Here is a 19,090-nt window from a genome sequence, read left to right on the forward strand (position 1 = left end):
AAGCGATGCCAGGATTCCAAATAGCATCCAAAATTAAATCTCCCACTGCCATGCTGGCAGTTTCACCCATCCAGTTCCGGTCAGGTGCAGAGGTGCAAAGACAAAGGATGACCTTGGCTTTCTAGAAAGAATGTTGTTATGGCTGCCTATCATCTAACTCCATAGAATCCCCAGCTCCCATTTTCCCACCATAGAAAATGCAGAGTAGAATAATAGAAAGTGTGGCAGGCCAAAGACCCAAAAGAAAAGATGGATGCAGGCCTGACAAGCGAATTACGGTCACTTACGAACGTTGCCGCATTCCCCATGGTCGCGGGAACAAAATTCAGCCCCTTCCGACTCATGTTTACAACAGTCGCAGCGTCCTAGGGGGTCACGCAATCCCCTTTTGCGGCCAAAGTCAATGGGGAAGCGTAAGTCGCTTAACAACGGTGTTGCTAACTTAACAACCTCACTGATTCACTTAACAACAACAGTGGTTAGAAAGGCCATCAAATGGGACAAAGCTCTCTTAGCAACAGAAATTCTGGGCTCAACTCTGGTGATAAGTGCAGGTTGAGCAGGGTTAGAATGACAGAGATGGAAGGGGTTGGGGAGATCATTTAGTCCAGCCCGCTACCGCGGCCTCAAATCCAAATAAAAGCATAAAATCCTAGAATGACAGGCAGGAGTTTGGGAGAACATCTAGTCCACCCCCGTGCCCAGTGCTGCGACCCGAACAAAAGCATAAAATCCTAGAAACGTAGCAATCCTCTTTTCTGAAATTGTCCTTAACTTACAACTGCAGTGAGAATTATTTGTAGGTTGTGGCAGTCATTCAGTGGGTTGTTGCGTGACCGTGCTTGATTTTATGAGGTTTTTTTGCCGCAGTCATTAAGCAAGTGCCAAAGACGTTAAACAAATGCTGGGTTGTGTTGATCAAAAGAATGTGCTGGTTGTTAAACAAATCCATTTTATACAAGGGGTGTTTTTGCCCAGTAGAACTATCTATACAGGTAGCCTCAACTTATGACCACAATTGGCTTTTGGTTGCTAAGTGAGACAGTTTTAAAGTTTCCCCTCCATTTTGCGACAGTTGTTAAGTAAAACACTGCAGTTGTTCAGTTACTGACACGGTTGTTAAGTGAATCTGACTTCCCCATGGATTTTGCTGGTCAGACGTTTGCAGACGGAGGTCATGTGACCCCAGGACACTGCAACTGTCATAAGTACATGCCAGTTGCCAAGCCTCTGAACTTTGATCACATGACCACGGGGAATGCTGCAATGGTCGTAAGTGTGGAAAAACAGCCATAGATCACTTTTTTTCAGTGCCCTTTAGCAATAGCAATAGCAGTTAGACTTATATACCGCTTCATAGGGCTTTCAGCCCTCTCTAAGCGGTTTACAGAGTCAGCATATTGCCCCCAACAACAATCTGAGTCCTCATTTTACCCACCTCGGAAGGATCATGGAAGGCTGTCAACCCTGAGCCGGTGAGATTTGAACCGCTGAACTGCTGATCTAGCAGTAGCCTGCAGTGCTGCATTTAACCACTGCGCCACCTTGGCTCATTGAACTTTGAACCTGTAGATTTAATAAATAAATAAATAAAATGCTCCAACATCCTGCCCATCTTCCATTCGACCCCAGGTCTTCGCCTATATCCTTCGGCGGGAGATGAAGGAGCCAGAATGCCGTCACCTCTCTCGGAAATTCACCGAGTGGGCCTACGGACCCGTCCACTCCTCGCTTTACGACCTCTCCAGCATCGACACCTGTGAGAAGAACTCCGTCTTGGAGATCATCGCTTACAGCAGTGAGACCCCGGTAGGTTGGAGAGGAGGGGGTTTCCTCCACTGTGCATTGCAATGGGACTGAGATTTAGAGATTTTAGATTTTGGATTGTGGATTGTGGATTGTGGATTGTGGATTGTAGATTGTAGATTGTACATTTTAGATTATTTTAGATTTAAATTTTTTAAAAATCATTTTAGATTTGGGTTTAGGTTTAGATTAAGATTTTAGATTGAGATTCAGATGTTAGATGTTAGATTTCAAAATTTAAAATTTTAAAAATAATTTTAGATTTACCGGTAGGTTTAGATTGAGATTTGAGATTGAGATGTTAGATGTTACACTTTAGATAGAGATTGATTTAGACTTAGATTTGGGGTTAGGGTTAGATTGAGATTTTACATTGAGATTGAGATGTTAGATTTTAGATTTTAAGTAGAGATCGAGATTGATTTAGATTTAGGGTTAGGGTTAGATTTAGGTTGATATTTTAGATTGAGATTGAGATGTTAGATTTTAAAATGTAAACATTTTAAAATAATTTTAGATTTAAGTTTAGGTTTACATTGAGATTTTAGATTGAGATTGAGATGTTAGATGTTAGATTTTAGATTGAGATGTTAGATTTTAGATTTTAAAATATATTTTTTTAAAAAATAATTTTAGGTTTAGGTTTAGATTGAGATGTTAGATGTTAGATGATGTTAGATTGAGATTTTAGATTGAGATTGAGATGTTAGAGTTTAGCTTTTAAAATATACATTTTTTAAAATAATTTTAGGTTTAGGTTTAGATTGGGATGTTAGATTGAGATTGAAATTGATTTAGATTTAGGGTTAGGGTTAGACTGAGATTCTAGATTGAGATTGAGCTGTCAGATGTTAGATTTTGAATTGACATTGAGATTGATTTAGATTAAGGGTTAGGATTAGGGTTAGATTGAGATTGATTTAGTCACTCACTCTCAGCCTAGCCTACCTCATAGGGTTGTTGTGATGGGGCAACAAGGAAGAGAAAAGTGTATGGGGTATGTTCACCTCCTTCAGTTATTTCTAAAAAGAGTAAAAGTGGGATGCAAATAAACAGATAAATCAATATAAAATAAACCCTCGGGGAGCGGGGGGTGTCTCCTCTTCCTAGAATCGCCACGAAATGCTCCTGGTGGAACCCCTCAACCAGCTCCTGCAGGATAAGTGGGACCGGTTTGTGAAACATCTCTTCTACTTCAACTTCTTCATCTACACGGTGCATATCCTCATCCTCACCGTCGCGGCCTACTATCGACCTACCAAGAAAGAAGGAACGGTGAGGCCACGCCTCCTTAAGCCTCCTGGGGTTTCTCCCCCCCCCTTACAGGTAGTCCTCGACCTACGACCACAATGGAGCCCAATCCTTCCATTGCCAAGCGAGACAGTTGTTAACCGAGTCTCGCCTCATTTCACGACCTTCCTTGTCACCGTTGTTAAATGAATCGTTGCGGTTGTTAAGTTAGTCCCCTGGCTGTTAAGCGAATCTTGGTTCCCCTGTTGACTTTGCTTGTCATACTGCAGACGTCATAAATATGAACCAGTTTTGACTGAATTTCAACCACGTGACCACGGGTCGTAAGTGTGAAACACAGTTTTACGACCTTTCCTGCCCCAGTTGTTCCATCATCCCAGGGACCTTCCCAGCCAAGTTCCTACAAGCAAATAAAATGGAGGAAGCTGGATTCGTTTAACGACCATGTACAGCTAGTCCTCAACGTTTGACCACAACTTAGCCAAAATTTCCGTCTCTGAGAAAAATAGTTTTGCTCTGTTTTATTACCTTTCTTGCCACAGTTGCTAAGCGAATCACTGCAGTTATTAAGTTAGTTACACCATCATTAATTGAATCTGGCTTTGCCATGGTGATCATACCCCCACGTCACTGCAACTGTCGTAAGTACGAGTCGGTTGCCAAGCCTTTGAATTTTGATCCCGTGACCATGGGGATTTGGCAATGGTCGTAAATGTAAAAAAATGGTCGTAAGTTAATTTGTTCAGTGCCGTGGTAACTTTCGTCACTAAATGAATGGTCGTAAGTTGAGGGCTACCTGCTATTCACTTAACTGCAGTGATTCACTTAAGAACCAGGCATGGGTCAACTTTGAAACGGAGCTGGCGCTCTGCAACCATCTTTACTTTTCTCAGATTCATTAGTGACAGCTTGATTCATTTAATAACGGTCTTCCTTAGCAGCAGAAATCCTGCTCCCAATTATGGTCGTAACTCAAGGCTTACCTGTACTTTTCTCTGGAAACATTGGTCCATTTGAAGGCCACAAACTTATTTGAATTATTGTTCTTATTTTCAAAGCACAATAGTAATTCATCAGAGCTTATTTTGAGTTTAGCAGAATAATAGATTTGGGACTCGGGAGGGACCTTGGAGGTCTTCTAGTCCAACCCCTTCCTCAAGCAGGAGACCCTCTACTGTTTCAGACAAACGGCTGTCCAGTCTCTTCTTAAAAACCTCCAGGGTTGGAGTGCTCACAGCTTCTGGTGGCAAGCTGTTCCAGTGGTTAATTGTCCTCACTGTTGGGAAATTTTGCCTTAATTCCAGGTTGCTTCTCTCCTTGATTCGTTTCCACCCATTCCTTCTTGTCCTGCCTTCAGGGACTTTGGAGTACAAGTTGACAACCCTCCCCGCCCCACAGTTCTTTGGGGCAGCCCCTCAAATACTGGAAGGCTAAATTTATAATAAAGAGAATGTATATTTAATCATTCATGTGTCAGCGTTCCAAGTATCATATAGAATTAAATCAGAATCAAAGGCAAAACAATCCTTAAAATTCCAATTTAATAAAGCAGACATCTTAGCACATCTGTGTTAATCCCAATACTGGAAATGACATCAGAATCCCACCCAGTTAAAAGTTCATGATCTTGTCCTCACACCCACAATCCATCACATGGTCCAATCTTCTTCTTCCACACTGGCATCCACACCCAGCTTCTTCCCGTCAGGTGTACTGCAGTGGTGGGTTTCAAGAATTGTTCGAACCTACTCTGTGGGTGTGGCCTCCTTTGTGGGAGTGGCTTGCCACCCATGTGACCGGATATGAAGATGCCGATGACACTTGTCAGAACCACCTTAAATTACCTCCCACACAGCACTGGCATGCATAAGAACATGATGTAAACTTGTTTTTTAAAAGGCATCTTTGGTTTGCGTTAAAACAACTTCAACACACGCAATGTTCTGATTGCACCACAAACGCAGTAGTCATCCTTACCTTTCACGGAGGCACTGAGTTTTATAAATAGGAGCATGATAGTGTAGAATAATCATATCCAAGGACCAGTGGTGGGTTTCAAAAAATGTTGGAACCTCTTCTGTAGTTGTGGCCTGCTTTCCGGGTCCACTGGTGGAACCTCTTCTAACTGGTTGGGTAGATTTGACGAACCGGTTCTACCGAAGAGGTGCGAACTGGTAGGAACCCACCTCTGGTGTACTGGTGCGGAGACAAAGGATGACCTTGGCTTCTAGTAAATAATGAAAACAATACATTCCACAATCTCACTCCTGTCTATTCCCCACTCCCATCAACTACACTAAAGAAACAGCATAATGAAATAAGAGGAAGTGTGGCAGGCCAAAATTCTAAAAGGAATATAATTGCAGGCCTGACATCATGTATTAACCGCAACTAGAGTTCTATTTGCACAACATTGGAAAAGTGTAGAGATTCCTATTGATGAGAAGGGGATAAGGAAAATATTAGAAAGTGCAGAAATGAACAGATTAACATTAGCAATTAAGAAGAAAGAGCAAATTGAATATTATATGATTTGGGAAGTATTTTACCAATGGTTGAAGGGCGGGGGGAAAGAATTTGGAAATGAAGAAAGCTAAAAAAATAAATAGACAATAGACTTAGATAGAGATAGAAATAAGATGGAAACTGTTAGTATGCGTATGATGCGAAGAATGATGTTTAATGTTCCTTTGATATTATTACTAGAAGATATTAAGAAGAAACATGGAGAGTTCCATAACGTTTAAATGCTCAATATATTATAATGCTAAACTTGGGGAAATAATGTTAATATGAATGTGAAAGATGTGGCAAAAAGAGGAATGATATTGCACCAAGATATTAGTACCCACGCTGCAGAAGGAAAGATGGAATGTTTATTTTTGTAACTAAAAAATAATAAAACTCTTTTTAAAAAATACTGGAAGGCTGCTATCATGTTACCCACAAAATATTATGTTCTTCTCAACCTCTCCACCTGAGGGTAGAACAAGAAGCAATGGGTGGAAACTAATCAAGGAGAGAAGCAACTTAGAACTGAGGAGGAATTTCCTGACAGTGAGAACAATTAACCAGTGGAACAGAAGTTGCCTCCAGAAGTTGTGAATGCCCCAACACTGGAAGTCTTTAAGAAGATGCTGGATAGCCATTTGTCTGGAACGGTATAGGGTTTCCTGCCTTGGCAGGGGGTTGGACTAGAAGACTCCAAGGTCCCTTCCAACTCTGCTATTGTATTGTATTGTATTGTATTGTATTGTATTGTATTGTATTGTATTGTATTGTATTGTAACCAGCGGAACTACTTGTCACCAGAATTTTTGAATACTCCAACACTGGAAGTTTTTAAGAAGCGGTTGGACAATCCTTTGTCTGAAATGGTATAGGGCCATGATGGTGAACCTTTTCGGCATTGAGGGCTAAAAAGAGAGTGTGCGCACACACATGCACGCCACCAAGTGCCGAAAAGGGAGTCCTTCTCTCACACGCTTGTCTGGACCACAACCAGGAAGAGGAGCTGCACAGGGGACATGCGCGCACTGAAAAACGGACTTCTAGTCTCCGGCATGCGCATGTGCGCCAGCCAGCAAGTCTTCTGGTTATTGATGCGCATGCACAAGTGCCAATCAGCTGGCCAGCACACATGCTGACCCTGGAAAACAGAAGATCAGCTTTTCCGGTTTCCGGCACTGCCACAAGCAACAAAGGATACCTGATCATCACGCGCACATGTGCGGCAGAAACGTGGAAGTGGAACAGGTGACTGCGCATGGGCCAGGTGAAATGTCTCCATGTGCCACTTTGGGCATGCGTGCCATAGGTTTGCCATCATGGGTATAGGGTTCTCCTGCTCAAGCAGAGAGTTGGACTAGTCTAGAAGACCTCCAAAGTCCCTTCCAGCTCTATTATTCTCTGTTTTATGTTGAAGCTCAGAGATCAGTGATTTTTCCGTTCGGTGATATGCCTGAATTTTCACACTGTGCCTCTGCTTGCTCTCCGTTCACAGCCTCCGTTCACTTTTCATCACACGAGCAGTGAGTACTTCCGGGTCACCGGGGAAATCCTGAGCGTGTTGGGAGGCGCCTACTTCTTCTTCCGAGGGGTACGAGTTTGGACCAGCCCCCCCCCCCCCCGTAGGTCCCTCTCCACCCTCATCCACCCATCCAGCTCCGGTCAGGTGCAGAGGTGCAAAGACAAAGGATGACCTTGGCTTTCTAGAAAGAATATTGTTATGGCTACCTATCATCTAACTCCATACAATCCCTACCTCCCATTTCTCCACAATAGAAAAGGCATAGTAGGAATAATAGAAAACGGGGGAGCAAAAAAGAGAGAATGGTGCACGAATTTCTAGGACTCATCCATTCGTGCCTAGGGGATCAAAAGCTCGCAAATATATGTAGTCCTCGACTTACGACGACAACTGAGCCCAACATTTCCATTGTTCAGCGAGATGGTTGTTAAGTGAGTTTGGTCCATTTTTGCAGCCTTTCCTGCCAACGTTGTTAAGCGAATCGCTGCAGTTCTGAAGTTAGTCACGCGGTTGTTAAGTGAATCTGACTCATGAGACTCCAGGACACGGCAACTGTCATAAGTGCGAGTTGGTTGCCAAGCCCCTGAATTTTGGTCATATGACCACGGGGATGATGCAACGGTCGCGTGAAAAATGGCCATAAGTCACTTTTTTTCAGTGCTGTGGCAATTCTGAATGGTTACCAAACGAATGGTTATAGGTTGAGGACTACCTATATATATTCCCACCAGGATCCAGAGGTGCTAGGGGATAAAGAAAGTGACAGAGGTACAGATGTTAACCCCTTCCGCCACTGATCCTTCTCTTATTGTCTGCTTAAAACAATCACAGTGGTGGGATTCAAATTTTTTTACTACCAGTTATGTGGCTTGGTGGGCGTGGCCTGGTGGGTGTGGCTGAGGAAGGATACTGCAAAATCCCCATTCCCTCCCCACTCCTGGGGGAAGGATACTGCAAAATCCCCATTTCCTCCCCACTCCTGGGGGAAGGATACTGCAAAATCCCCATTTCCTCCCCACTCCTGGGGGAAGGATACTGCAAAATCCCCATTTCCTCCCCACTCCTGGGGGAAGGATACTGCAAAATCCCCATTTCCTCCCCACTCCTGGGGGAAGGATTCTGCAAAATCCCCATTTCCTCCCCACTCCTGGGGGGAGGATAGTGCGAAATCCCCATTTCCTCCCCACTCCTGGGGGAAGGATACTGCAAAATCCCCATTTCCTCCCCACTCCTGGGGGGAGGATAGTGCGAAATCCCCATTTCCTCCCCACTCCAGGGGAAGAATACTGCAACATCCCCATTTCCTCCCCACTCCTGGGGGGAGGATAGTGCGAAATCCCCATTTCCTCCCCACTCCTGGAGGAAGGATACTGCAAAATCCCCATTCCCTCCCCACTCCTGGAGGAAGGATACTGCAAAATCCCCATTCCCTCCCCACTCCTGGGGAAGGATACTGCAAAATCCCCATTTCCTCCCCACTCCTGGGGGAAGGATACTGCAAAATCCCCATTCCCTCCCCACTCCTGGGGGAAGGATACTGCAAAATCCCCATTTCCTCCCCACTCCTGGGGGAAGGATTCTGCAAAATCCCCATTTCCTCCCCACTCCTGGGGGAAGGATACTGCGAAATCCCCATTTCCTCCCCACTCCTGGGGGAAGGATACTGCAAAATCCCCCTTCCCTCCCCACTCCTGGGGGAAGGATACTGCAAAATCCCCATTTCCTCCCAACTCCTGGGGGAAGGATTCTGCAAAATCCCCATTTCCTCCCCACTCCTGGGGGAAGGATACTGCAAAACCCACATTTCCTCCCCACTCCTGGGGGAAGGATACTGCAAAATCCCCATTCCCTCCCCACTCCTGGGGGAAGGATACTGCAAAATCCCCATTTCCTCCCCACTCCTGGGGGAAGGATACTGCAAAATCCCCATTTCCTCCCCACTCCTGGGGGAAGGATACTCCAAAATCCCCATTCCCTCTCAACTCCTGGAGGAAGTATACTGCAAAATCCCCATTCCCTCCCCACTCCTGGGGGAAGGATTCTGCAAAATCCCCATTCCCTCCCCACTCCTGGGGGAAGGATACTGCAAAATCCCCATTTCCTCCCCACCCCTGGGGGAAGGATACTGCAAAATCCCCATTTCCTCCCAACTCCTGGGGGAAGGATTCTGCAAAATCCCCATTCCCTCCCCACTCCTGGGGGAAGGATACTGCAAAATCCCCATTTCCTCCCAACTCCTGGGGGAAGGATTCTGCAAAATCCCCATTTCCTCCCCACTCCTGGGGGAAGGATACTGCGAAATCCCCATTTCCTCCCCACTCCTGGGGGAAGGATACTGCAAAATCCCCCTTCCCTCCCCACTCCTGGGGGAAGGATACTGCAAAATCCCCATTTCCTCCCAACTCCTGGGGGAAGGATTCTGCAAAATCCCCATTTCCTCCCCACTCCTGGGGGAAGGATACTGCAAAACCCCCATTTCCTCCCCACTCCTGGGGGAAGGATACTGCAAAATCCCCATTCCCTCCCCACTCCTGGGGGAAGGATACTGCAAAATCCCCATTTCCTCCCCATTCCTGGGGGAAGGATACTGCAAAATCCCCATTTCCTCCCCACTCCTGGGGGAAGGATACTCCAAAATCCCCATTCCCTCTCAACTCCTGGAGGAAGTATACTGCAAAATCCCCATTCCCTCCCCACTCCTGGGGGAAGGATTCTGCAAAATCCCCATTCCCTCCCCACTCCTGGGGGAAGGATACTGCAAAATCCCCATTTCCTCCCCACCCCTGGGGGAAGGATACTGCAAAATCCCCATTCCCTCCCCACTCCTGGGGGAAGAATACTGCAAAATCCCCATTCCCTCCCCACTCCGGGGGGGGGGGAAGGATACTGCAAAATCCCCATTCCCTTCCCACTCCTGGGGGAAGAATACTGCAAAATCTCCATTCCCTCCCCACTCCGGGGGGGGGGGAAGGATACTGCAAAATCCCCATTCCCTCCCCACTCCTGGGGGAAGGATATTGCAAAATCCCCATTCCCTCCCCACTCCTGGGGGAAGGATACTGCAAAATCCCCATTCCCTCCCCACTCCTGGGGGAAGGATACTGCAAAATCCCCATTCCCTCCCCACTCCTGGGGGAAGGATACTGCAAAATCCCCATTTCCTCCCCACTCCTGGGGGAAGGATACTGCGAAATCCCCATTTCCTCCCCACTCCTGGGGGAAGGATACTGCAAAATCCCCATTCCCTCCCCACTCCTGGGGGAAGGATACTGCAAAATCCCCATTCCCTCCCCACTCCTGGGGGAAGGATACTGCGAAATCCCCATTTCCTCCCCACCCCTGGGGGAAGGATACTGCAAAATCCCCATTCCCTCCCCACTCCTGGGGGAAGGATACTGCAAAATCCCCATTCCCTCCCCACTCCTGGGGGAAGGATACTGCAAAATCCCCATTTCCTCCCCACCCCTGGGGGAAGGATACTGCAAAATCCCCATTCCCTCCCCACTCCTGGGGGAAGAATACTGCAAAATCCCCATTCCCTCCCCACTCCGGGGGGGGGGGAAGGATATTGCAAAATCCCCATTCCCTTCCCACTCCTGGGGGAAGAATACTGCAAAATCTCCATTCCCTCCCCACTCCCGGGGGGGGAAGGATACTGCAAAATCCCCATTCCCTCCCCACTCCTGGGGGAAGGATATTGCAAAATCCCCATTCCCTCCCCACTCCTGGGGGAAGGATACTGCAAAATCCCCATTCCCTCCCCACTCCTGGGGGAAGGATACTGCAAAATCCCCATTCCCTCCCCACTCCTGGGGGAAGGATACTGCAAAATCCCCATTCCCTCCCCACTCCTGGGGGAAGGATACTGCAAAATCCCCATTCCCTCCCCACTCCTGGGGGAAGGATACTGCAAAATCCCCATTCCTTTCCACTCCTGGGGGAAGGATTCTGCAAAATCCCCATTTCCTCCCCACTCCTGGGGGAAGGATTCTGCAAAATCCCCATTTCCTCCCCACTCTTGGGGGAAGAATACTGCAAAATCCCCATTCCCTCCCCACTCCTGGAGGAAGGATACTGCAAAATCCCCATTCCCTCCCCACTCGTGGGGGAAGGATACTGCGAAATCCCCATTTCCTCCCCACTCCTGGGGGAAGGATTCTGCAAAATCCCCGTTCCCTCCCAATCAGCTGGAACTCGGGAGGCAGCGAATAGATGAGGGCGAGGGCAGTCAGCGATGGTTTTTGCCGGTTCTCCGAACAACTCCAAATTTCCACTACCGATTCGCCAGAACCAGTCGGAACCGGCTGAATACCAACTCTGATGGGGCCTAGAACAGTGGTGTGTTCCTCTCCTGGTCGCTCCCGGTACGGTGCTCACTGGGCCGGGCGTCCTATCGTGCACACACGCTGCGCACAAATGTTCACTCCACTGCCCCTGCGACACCCACCGGCTTGTTGGAGCTCGCGCAGGCGCCCACACTGTGCGCCTGCGCAATTGGCTGGTTGCTTTAAAAAACGGTGTGGAACACGGGTGGGCCAAACCGGCCACCGTATCGGTACACTGTCAGCTGCTCCCGGCTCCTACTGGTATATCCGTACCGGGCCGTACCGGCCAGAACCCACCACTGGTCTAGAACCAAGCATGGTACCCTCCTCCCCAATCTAGCAAGAGAGACCCCTCCTCGCGCACAACTTTGGAAAAGTTACTCATCCCGTTTTCCTTCCCTCTTTCTCTCTTTTCCCCCCTTGCAGATCAAGTATTTCCAACAAAGGCGCCCGTCTCTGAAAGCCATATGTACCGAATGCTACAGCGAGCTGCTTTTGTACGTCACTCAGAGATGTGCTTTGCTTTGGGGTGGGGGGGTGGGGGGATGATGGGGGTCTCTGAACTTAGCTAGCTTTTTTCCTTTCGGTTCTGGGGAGTCCTTGGTGCTCTCTTGGGGGAGCTTGGGGGGGGGTTCCTTGCAGATGTTTCACGAACTAGCTGGATAATTCCATGGCACGACAAAACCGTGCTCGACTAAAGCGCACCCGATTAAACCGCGTCGCTGACGTCATCAACAGGGCGACAACAGCGAGCGCGGAGAAAGAAGGGCGCTTTAAATAGCGCTTTGAAAGCAAGCTGATTCAACTTAAGGTAAGGGTTAGGTTTAGGGTTAGCTTTAGGGTTAGGTTAAGGGTTAGGGTTAGGGTTAGGGTTAGGGTTAGGGTTAGGGTTAGGGTTAGGGTTAGGGTTAGGGTTAGGGTTAGGGTTAGGGTTAGGGTTAGGGTTAGGTTAAGGGTTAGGTTTAGGTTTAGGTTTAGAGTTAGGTTAAGGGTTAGGTTTAGGGTTAGGTTTAGGGTTAGGTTAAGGGTTAGGGTTAGGGTTAGGGTTAGGGTTAGGGTTAGGGTTAGGGTTAGGGTTAGGGTTAGGGTTAGGGTTAGGGTTAGGTTAAGGGTTAGGATTAGGTTTAGGTTTAGGTTTAGGTTTAGGTTTAGAGTTAGGTTAAGGGTTAGGTTTAGGGTTAGGTTTAGGATTAGGTTTAGGGTTAGGTTAAGGGTTAGGGTTAGTGTTAGGGTTAGGGTTAGCGTTAGGGTTAGGTTAAGGGTTAGGATTAGGTTTAGGTTTAGGTTTAGGTTTAGAGTTAGGTTAAGGGTTAGGTTTAGGGTTAGGTTTAGGGTTAGGTTAAGGGTTAGGGTTAGGGTTAGGGTTAGGTTAAGGGTTAGGATTAGGTTTAGGTTTAGAGTTAGGTTTAGGGGGGTTAGGTTTAGGTTTAGGGGTTAATTTTAGGTTTAGCATTTACAGCGTGCTTCTGTCTCCGCGCTGTTGTCGCCCTGTGATGACGTCAGCTACGCGGTTTCGTCGAGCGCGCTTTAGTTGAACGCGGTTTTGTGGTGGAACCGGATAATTCATCCAAGAAGGGAGTGAAGTTTGTGGAGAGGAGGAGAAAGAGGAGAAGTAGGGGGTCCTTGGTGCTCTCTGAGCTTGGTCCTTTCTTGCAGACGTCTCATGACCCAACTAGGTAACATCATCAGTGCTAGGAGGGAGTTGAGTTTGTAAGGAGGAGGAGGAGGAGGAAGACGGGGGGGGGAGGAGAACTGTGAGGTCTTTGGTGCTCTCTAAGCTTGATGGTTTTCTTGCAGATATTTCATGACCCAAGCAGGTAACATCATCAGTGCTAGAAGGGAGGGGGTTGTGGTGTAAAAAAGCAGAAAGGGAGGAGGAGGAATAAGGGAAAGGAGAGGAGAGGAGGAGGAGGAGGAGGGAGGAGGAGGACTGTGTGATCCTTGGTGCTTCCTGAGCGTCGTCGTTTTCTTGCAGACGTTTCATGACCCAACTAGGGAACACCATCAATGTTTAAAAGAGAGGTGGGTTTGTGCGGTGAAGGAGGAAGAGGAGGAAGACTGTGGGCTCCTTAGTGCTCTCTAAGCTTTGTTGTTTTCATGCAGACGTTTCATGACCCAACTAGGGAACACCATCAATGTTTAAAAGAGAGGTGGGTTTGTGCGGTGAAGGAGGAAGAGGAGGAAGACTGTGGGCTCCTTAGTGCTCTCTAAGCTTTGTTGTTTTCATGCAGACGTTTCATGACCCAACTAGGGAACATCATCAGTGCTAGAAGGTGTGTGTGTGTGCAGGAAGAAGAGGATGATGATGATGATGATGATGATGATGATGATGATGATGATGATGATGATGATGGGTTCCTTAGTGCTCTCTGAGGTTGATTGTTTTCTTGCAGACGTTTCATGACCCAACTAGGTAACATCATCAGTGCTAGAAGGGAGGAGCAGCAGGAGGAGGAGGTGTATTATGGGGTCCTTGGTGCTTCCTGAGCGTCGTTGTTTTCTTGCAGACGTTTCATGACCCAACTAGGGAACACCATCAGTGTTAAAAGAGAGGTGGGTTTGTGCGGTGAAGGAGGAAGAAGAGGAGGAGGAGGAGGACTGTGGGCTCCTTAGTGCTCTCTAAGCTTTGTTGTTTTCTTGCAGACGTTTCATTACCAAACTTGGGAACATCATCAGTGTTAGAAAGGAGTGAGGTTTGCGGGAGGAGGATGAGGAGGACTGTGGGGTCCTTGGTGCCCTTTGACCTCGGTTGTTTTCATGCAGACTTTTCACTACCCAACTAGATAACACCATCAGTGCCAGAAGGGAAGGAGTTTTGTGGGAAGGAGGAGGGGGAGGGAGGGAGGGAGGAGGAGGAGGAGGAGGAAGAGGACGAAGAGGAGGAGGAGGAGAGGAAGAAGAGGAGGAGGAGGAGAGGAAGAAGAAGAGGAAGAGAAGGAGGAGGAGGAAGAGGACGAAGAGGAGGAGGAGGAGAGGAGGAGGAGGAGGAGGAGGAGGAGGAGGAGGATTGTGGGGTCCTTGGTGCCCTCTGACCTCAGTTGTTTTCATGCAGACTTTTCACTACCCAACTAGATAACACCATCAGTGCTAGAAGGGAAGGAGTTTTGTGGGAAGGAGGAGGGGGAGGGAGGGAGGGAGGGAGGAGGAGGAGGAGGAGGAAGAGGACGAAGAGGAGGAGGAGAGGAAGAAGAAGAGGAGGAGGAGGAGGAGAGGAAGAAGAGGAGGAGGAGGAGAGGAAGAAGAAGAGGAAGAGAAGGAGGAGGAGGAAGAGGACGAAGAGGAGGAGGAGGAGAGGAGGACGAAGAGGAGGAGGAGGAGGAGGAGGAGGAGGAGGAGGAGGAGGAGGAGGAGGAGGAGGAGGAGGAAGAAGACTGTGGGGTCCTTGGTGCTCTCTGAGCTGGGTGGTTTTCTTGCAGACATTTCATGACCCAACTAGGGAACATCATCAGTGCTAGTGAATATGGGAATTGCAACCAACAATCATTAGGTCTCCAACTGCCAGCAATAGAGACGAGAGTTTCCACCTGTTGCCCCCAATTAGCCTGAATCTGAAGGAGATGCCCGCCTGCCCCTCCCCTCCTTTCTCCCTCCCCTTCTGCTCCCTCCAGCTTCGTCCACTCGGTCCTCCTGCTGGGCTCGGCCGTCCTTTACTTCAGCAAGCAGGAAACCTACGTGGTGCTGATGGTGTTTGCCCTGGCACTGGGCTGGTCCAACCTGATCTATTACACCCGGGGCTTCCAGCAAATGGGCATCTATTCCGTGATGCTGGAGAAGGTTGGTCTGGAAGGGAGGAAGGGGCTGGGCATGAGCGGCTGCTTCGGACTAGGAGGTGTTCAGATTAGGAGGGCATCTTCAGATTAGGGGGGAGGAAATGGGGCATGGGATTAGGAGGGCAAAAGGGGGGCATGGGATTACAAGGGCATCTTCAGATTAGGAGGGCAGAAAATGGGCAAGGGGTTAGAAGGGTTCCAGATTAGGAGGGCATCTTCGGATTAGGAGGGCAGAAATGGGGCATGGGATTAGGAGGGCAAAAGGGGGGCATGGGATTACAAGGGCATCTTCAGATTAGGAGGGCAGAAAATGGGCAAGGGATTAGGAGGGCAGAAAATGGGTAAGGGATTAGAAGGGTTTCAGATTAGGAGGGCATCTTCAGATTAGCAGGGCAGAAATGGGGCATCAGATTAGGAGGGCAGAAATGGGTCATGGGGATTAGGAGGGCAAAAGGGGGCATGGGATTACAAGGGCATCTTCAGATTAGGAGGGCAGAAAATGGGCAAGGGATTAGAAGGGTTTCAGATTAGGAGGGCATCTTCAGATTAGCAGGGCAGAAATGGGGCATGGGATTAGGAGGGCAAAAAGAGACATGGGATTAGGAGGGCACCACTGATCAGGAGGGCTTCAAATTAAGAGGGCATCTTCAGATTAGGAAAGGGGAATGGACACAGAAGCCCCCCCCTGTGCCCCCCGTGCCCCTTTCTGCTTTCCTAATCTGCCACACTTGGAAGGGACCCATTGCCATTTTCTCCTCTCCTTGCAGATGATGCTACGAGATCTGGGACGTTTTATCATGGTTTATCTACTCTTCCACCTGGGATTTTCGACAGGTGAGGGAGGGTCTGCCTGAAGTGGGGAGCGGGCCGGGGGGGGGCAGCAAGGAGGAAGAGGCAAGAGCAGGGATGGGATTCAAAAAATTTTAGCAACCGGTTTCCTGCCTGGTTGCTGGGTGGGCGTGGCCATGGTGGGCGTGGCCTACTCGGCCTCCAGCACCGTGGGAAGGAGCATTTTCATCCTCCCCAAGCTCCGGAGATTTTCTTTGAGCCTCCGGGAGGGGGAAAAAGCCCTCCCCCAGACTCCAGAGCCCCTCGAAGGCTGGAAACCGGCCTGCTTCTAGAACCTCTGGGAGGCCCATTTTTGCTCTCCCAGAGCCTCTGTGCGAGTCCTGCACTTACCTGGCATCCAAAACGGGCCATGTGGAGACGCCGGGGAGGGGAGGGGAGGGGTGGGCGCGGCCAGCCAGTCCTTGAAACTACAGGTTCGGAGAACCAGATGTAAAATTAGCATCCGGTTCGCTTGAACTGGTCCGAACTGGCTGAATCCCACCCCTGGGCAAGAGCCACACCAGGTCAGTGCAGTCACCCTACATGACCTCTGAGGTGCCTTCCGATGCTCACCCACCACCGTGATATGTTCCCCTTTGTGACAGCGGTGGTGACCCTTATTGAGGAAGACGATGGGCGTCCAGAGACCTCTCCGCCGCCGGATGTCTGCCCGTGTCCCGTGAAGGCCCGCCCATCCTACAACAATCTCTACACCACCTGCCTGGAGCTCTTCAAGTTCACCATCGGGATGGGCGACCTGGAGTTCACCGAGAACTACCGCTTCAAGTCCGTCTTTATCATCCTCTTGCTCTTCTACGTGGTCCTCACCTACATCCTTCTCCTGAACATGCTGATCGCCCTCATGGGAGAAACCGTCAACAGGATCGCGCAGGAGAGCAAAAGTATTTGGAAGCTGCAGGTGCGTTGTTCTTCCCCCCATCCCACCCCACTCCAGGGTCCGGTTCCGGGGTTTGGGGAAGAGGGGCGATTGTGGGTCACACAAAAGATTTCTGAGGGAGGAGGAGGAAGGCTTAAGGGTGCTGTGGTTGTGTATTGGTTTGGAGCTTGTCGGGCGCATATTCCCCGTCTCTGACGGTTTCCAGAAAGGATGGGGAGTTTGTATATTTTATTTTATTTTATTATTTATTTCATTTATTATTTTATTTATTTTATTTATTATTTTATTTATTTTATTTAGTTGATTTAGTTGATTTAGTTGATTTAGTTTATTTAGTTTATTTACTTTATTTACTTTATTTACTTTATTTAGTTTATTATTTAGTTTATTTATTTTATTTATTAGTTTATTTACTTTATTTACTTTATTTACTTTATTTACTTTATTTACTTTATTTACTTTATTTACTTTATTTACTTTATTTACTTTATTTACTTTATTTACTTTATTTACTTTATTTATTTATTTTTATTTAGTTTATTTATTTAGTTTATTTAGTTTATTTAGTTTATTTAGTTTATTTAGTTTATTTAGTTTATTTAGTTTATTTAGTTTATTTAGTTTATTTAGTTTATTTAGTTTATTTAGTTTATTTAGTTTATTTAGTTTATTTAGTTTATTTAGTTTTTATTTAGTGTATTTATTTTTTATTTAGTGTATTTATTTTTTATTTATTTTATTTATTTTATTTATTATTTTATTTATTTTATTTATTTTATTTATTTTATTTATTTTATTTATTTTATTTATTTTATTTATTTTATTTATTTTATTTATTTTATTTATTTTATTTATTTTATTTATTTTATTTATTTTATTTATTTTATTTATTATTTTATTTATTATATTATTTTAGTTTATTATTTTAGTTTATTATATCATTTTATTATTTTTACTTTATTTCATTTCATTTCATTTTTTTATTTAATTTTATCATTTTATTATCATTTTATCTTTTTATCTTTTTATCCTTTTATCCTTTTATCCTTTTATCCTTTTATCCTTTTATCCTTTTATCCTTTTATCCTTTTATCCTTTTATCATTTTATCCTTTTATCATTTTATCATTTTATCATTTTATCATTTTATCATTTTATCATTTTATCATTTTATCATTTTATCATTTTATCATTTTATCATTTTATCATTCATTTTATCATTTTATATTTTATTATACTTTTACAATTTTATAATTTTTGCACCCAGTTTTATGATTTGTTTGCCCCGGTTGTTAAGCAAATCCCTTGCAGTGGCTAACTAAATCATATGGTTCAGTGGTGGGTTGCTCTTACCGTCGCTACCGGTACGCTGCTTGTGCTCTGTTCGTTCACGCCCCGGATGTGCGTTGTGCACACATGCGCACTGCACTTCCCTGTGACACCCAACTGCTCGTCCGAGGTCGTGCAGGCGCCGCACGCTGTGCATGTGTGCGCAATTGGCCCAGTTGTTTCAAAAACAGGTATGGAACGAGAACCGATGGGTGGGCCATACCGGTACGGTGGCCACTGCTCCCAACTACTACTGGTATGGCCGTACCGGGCCATACCGGCTGGAACCCACCACTGAGGCACTCCGACAGTCACTCACGCCCTCGTGACCTCAAGACTGGACTACTGCAATGCGCTCTACATGGGGCAGCCTTTGAAGAGTATTCAGAGACTACAACTCGTCCAGAATGCAGCCGCGCGAGCGATTGTGGGTGCACCTCGGTACACCCACATTACACCTATCCTCCGCGAGCTGCACTGGCTTCCGATCGGTCTCCGGATACGCTTCAAAGTGCTAGTCGTAACTTATAAAGCCCTTCATGGTATTGGACCTGGGTACTTGAGAGACCGCCTGCTGCCAATTACCTCCCATAGACCCGTTAGATCGCACAGGGTCGGCCTCCTCCGGGTTCCGTCTACCAGCCAATGCCATCTGGCTACTACCCGGGGGAGGGCCTTCTCTGTAGCAGCTCCGGCCCTCTGGAACGAACTCCCCGCGGAGATTCGGACCCTCACCTCTCTCCAGGCCTTCCGGAAAGCCGTCAAAACCTGGCTGTGCCGGCAGGCCTGGGGTTGATGAGTTCCCCTCCCCTCTCGACTTGTATGGTTGTATGACTCTTGTGTATTTTAATTAC

At 47.0% G+C, this 19,090-nt stretch overlaps 1 protein-coding gene across 1 annotated transcript in view; it reads left to right on the forward strand.

Moving 5' to 3' along the window:
- Positions 1-19,090, forward strand: part of LOC106553361 (transient receptor potential cation channel subfamily V member 1-like) — a 37,287-nt gene that overhangs the window by 9,801 nt on the left and 8,396 nt on the right. Inside the window, exons 6-12 of the mRNA XM_087702878.1 lie at positions 1,633-1,809; positions 2,917-3,081; positions 7,061-7,156; positions 11,839-11,909; positions 15,021-15,186; positions 15,950-16,016; positions 16,616-16,929. Coding sequence (XP_087559004.1) covers positions 1,633-1,809; positions 2,917-3,081; positions 7,061-7,156; positions 11,839-11,909; positions 15,021-15,186; positions 15,950-16,016; positions 16,616-16,929 — 1,056 coding nt within the window. The remainder of the gene's footprint in view (positions 1-1,632; positions 1,810-2,916; positions 3,082-7,060; positions 7,157-11,838; positions 11,910-15,020; positions 15,187-15,949; positions 16,017-16,615; positions 16,930-19,090) is intronic.

Source organism: Thamnophis sirtalis, unplaced genomic scaffold (genome assembly GCF_051295495.1).
Source record: "Thamnophis sirtalis isolate CommonGarterSnake01/CBP01778 unplaced genomic scaffold, rThaSir2_p1.2 scaffold_17, whole genome shotgun sequence".
NCBI classification, from domain to species: Eukaryota; Metazoa; Chordata; class Lepidosauria; order Squamata; family Natricidae; genus Thamnophis; species Thamnophis sirtalis.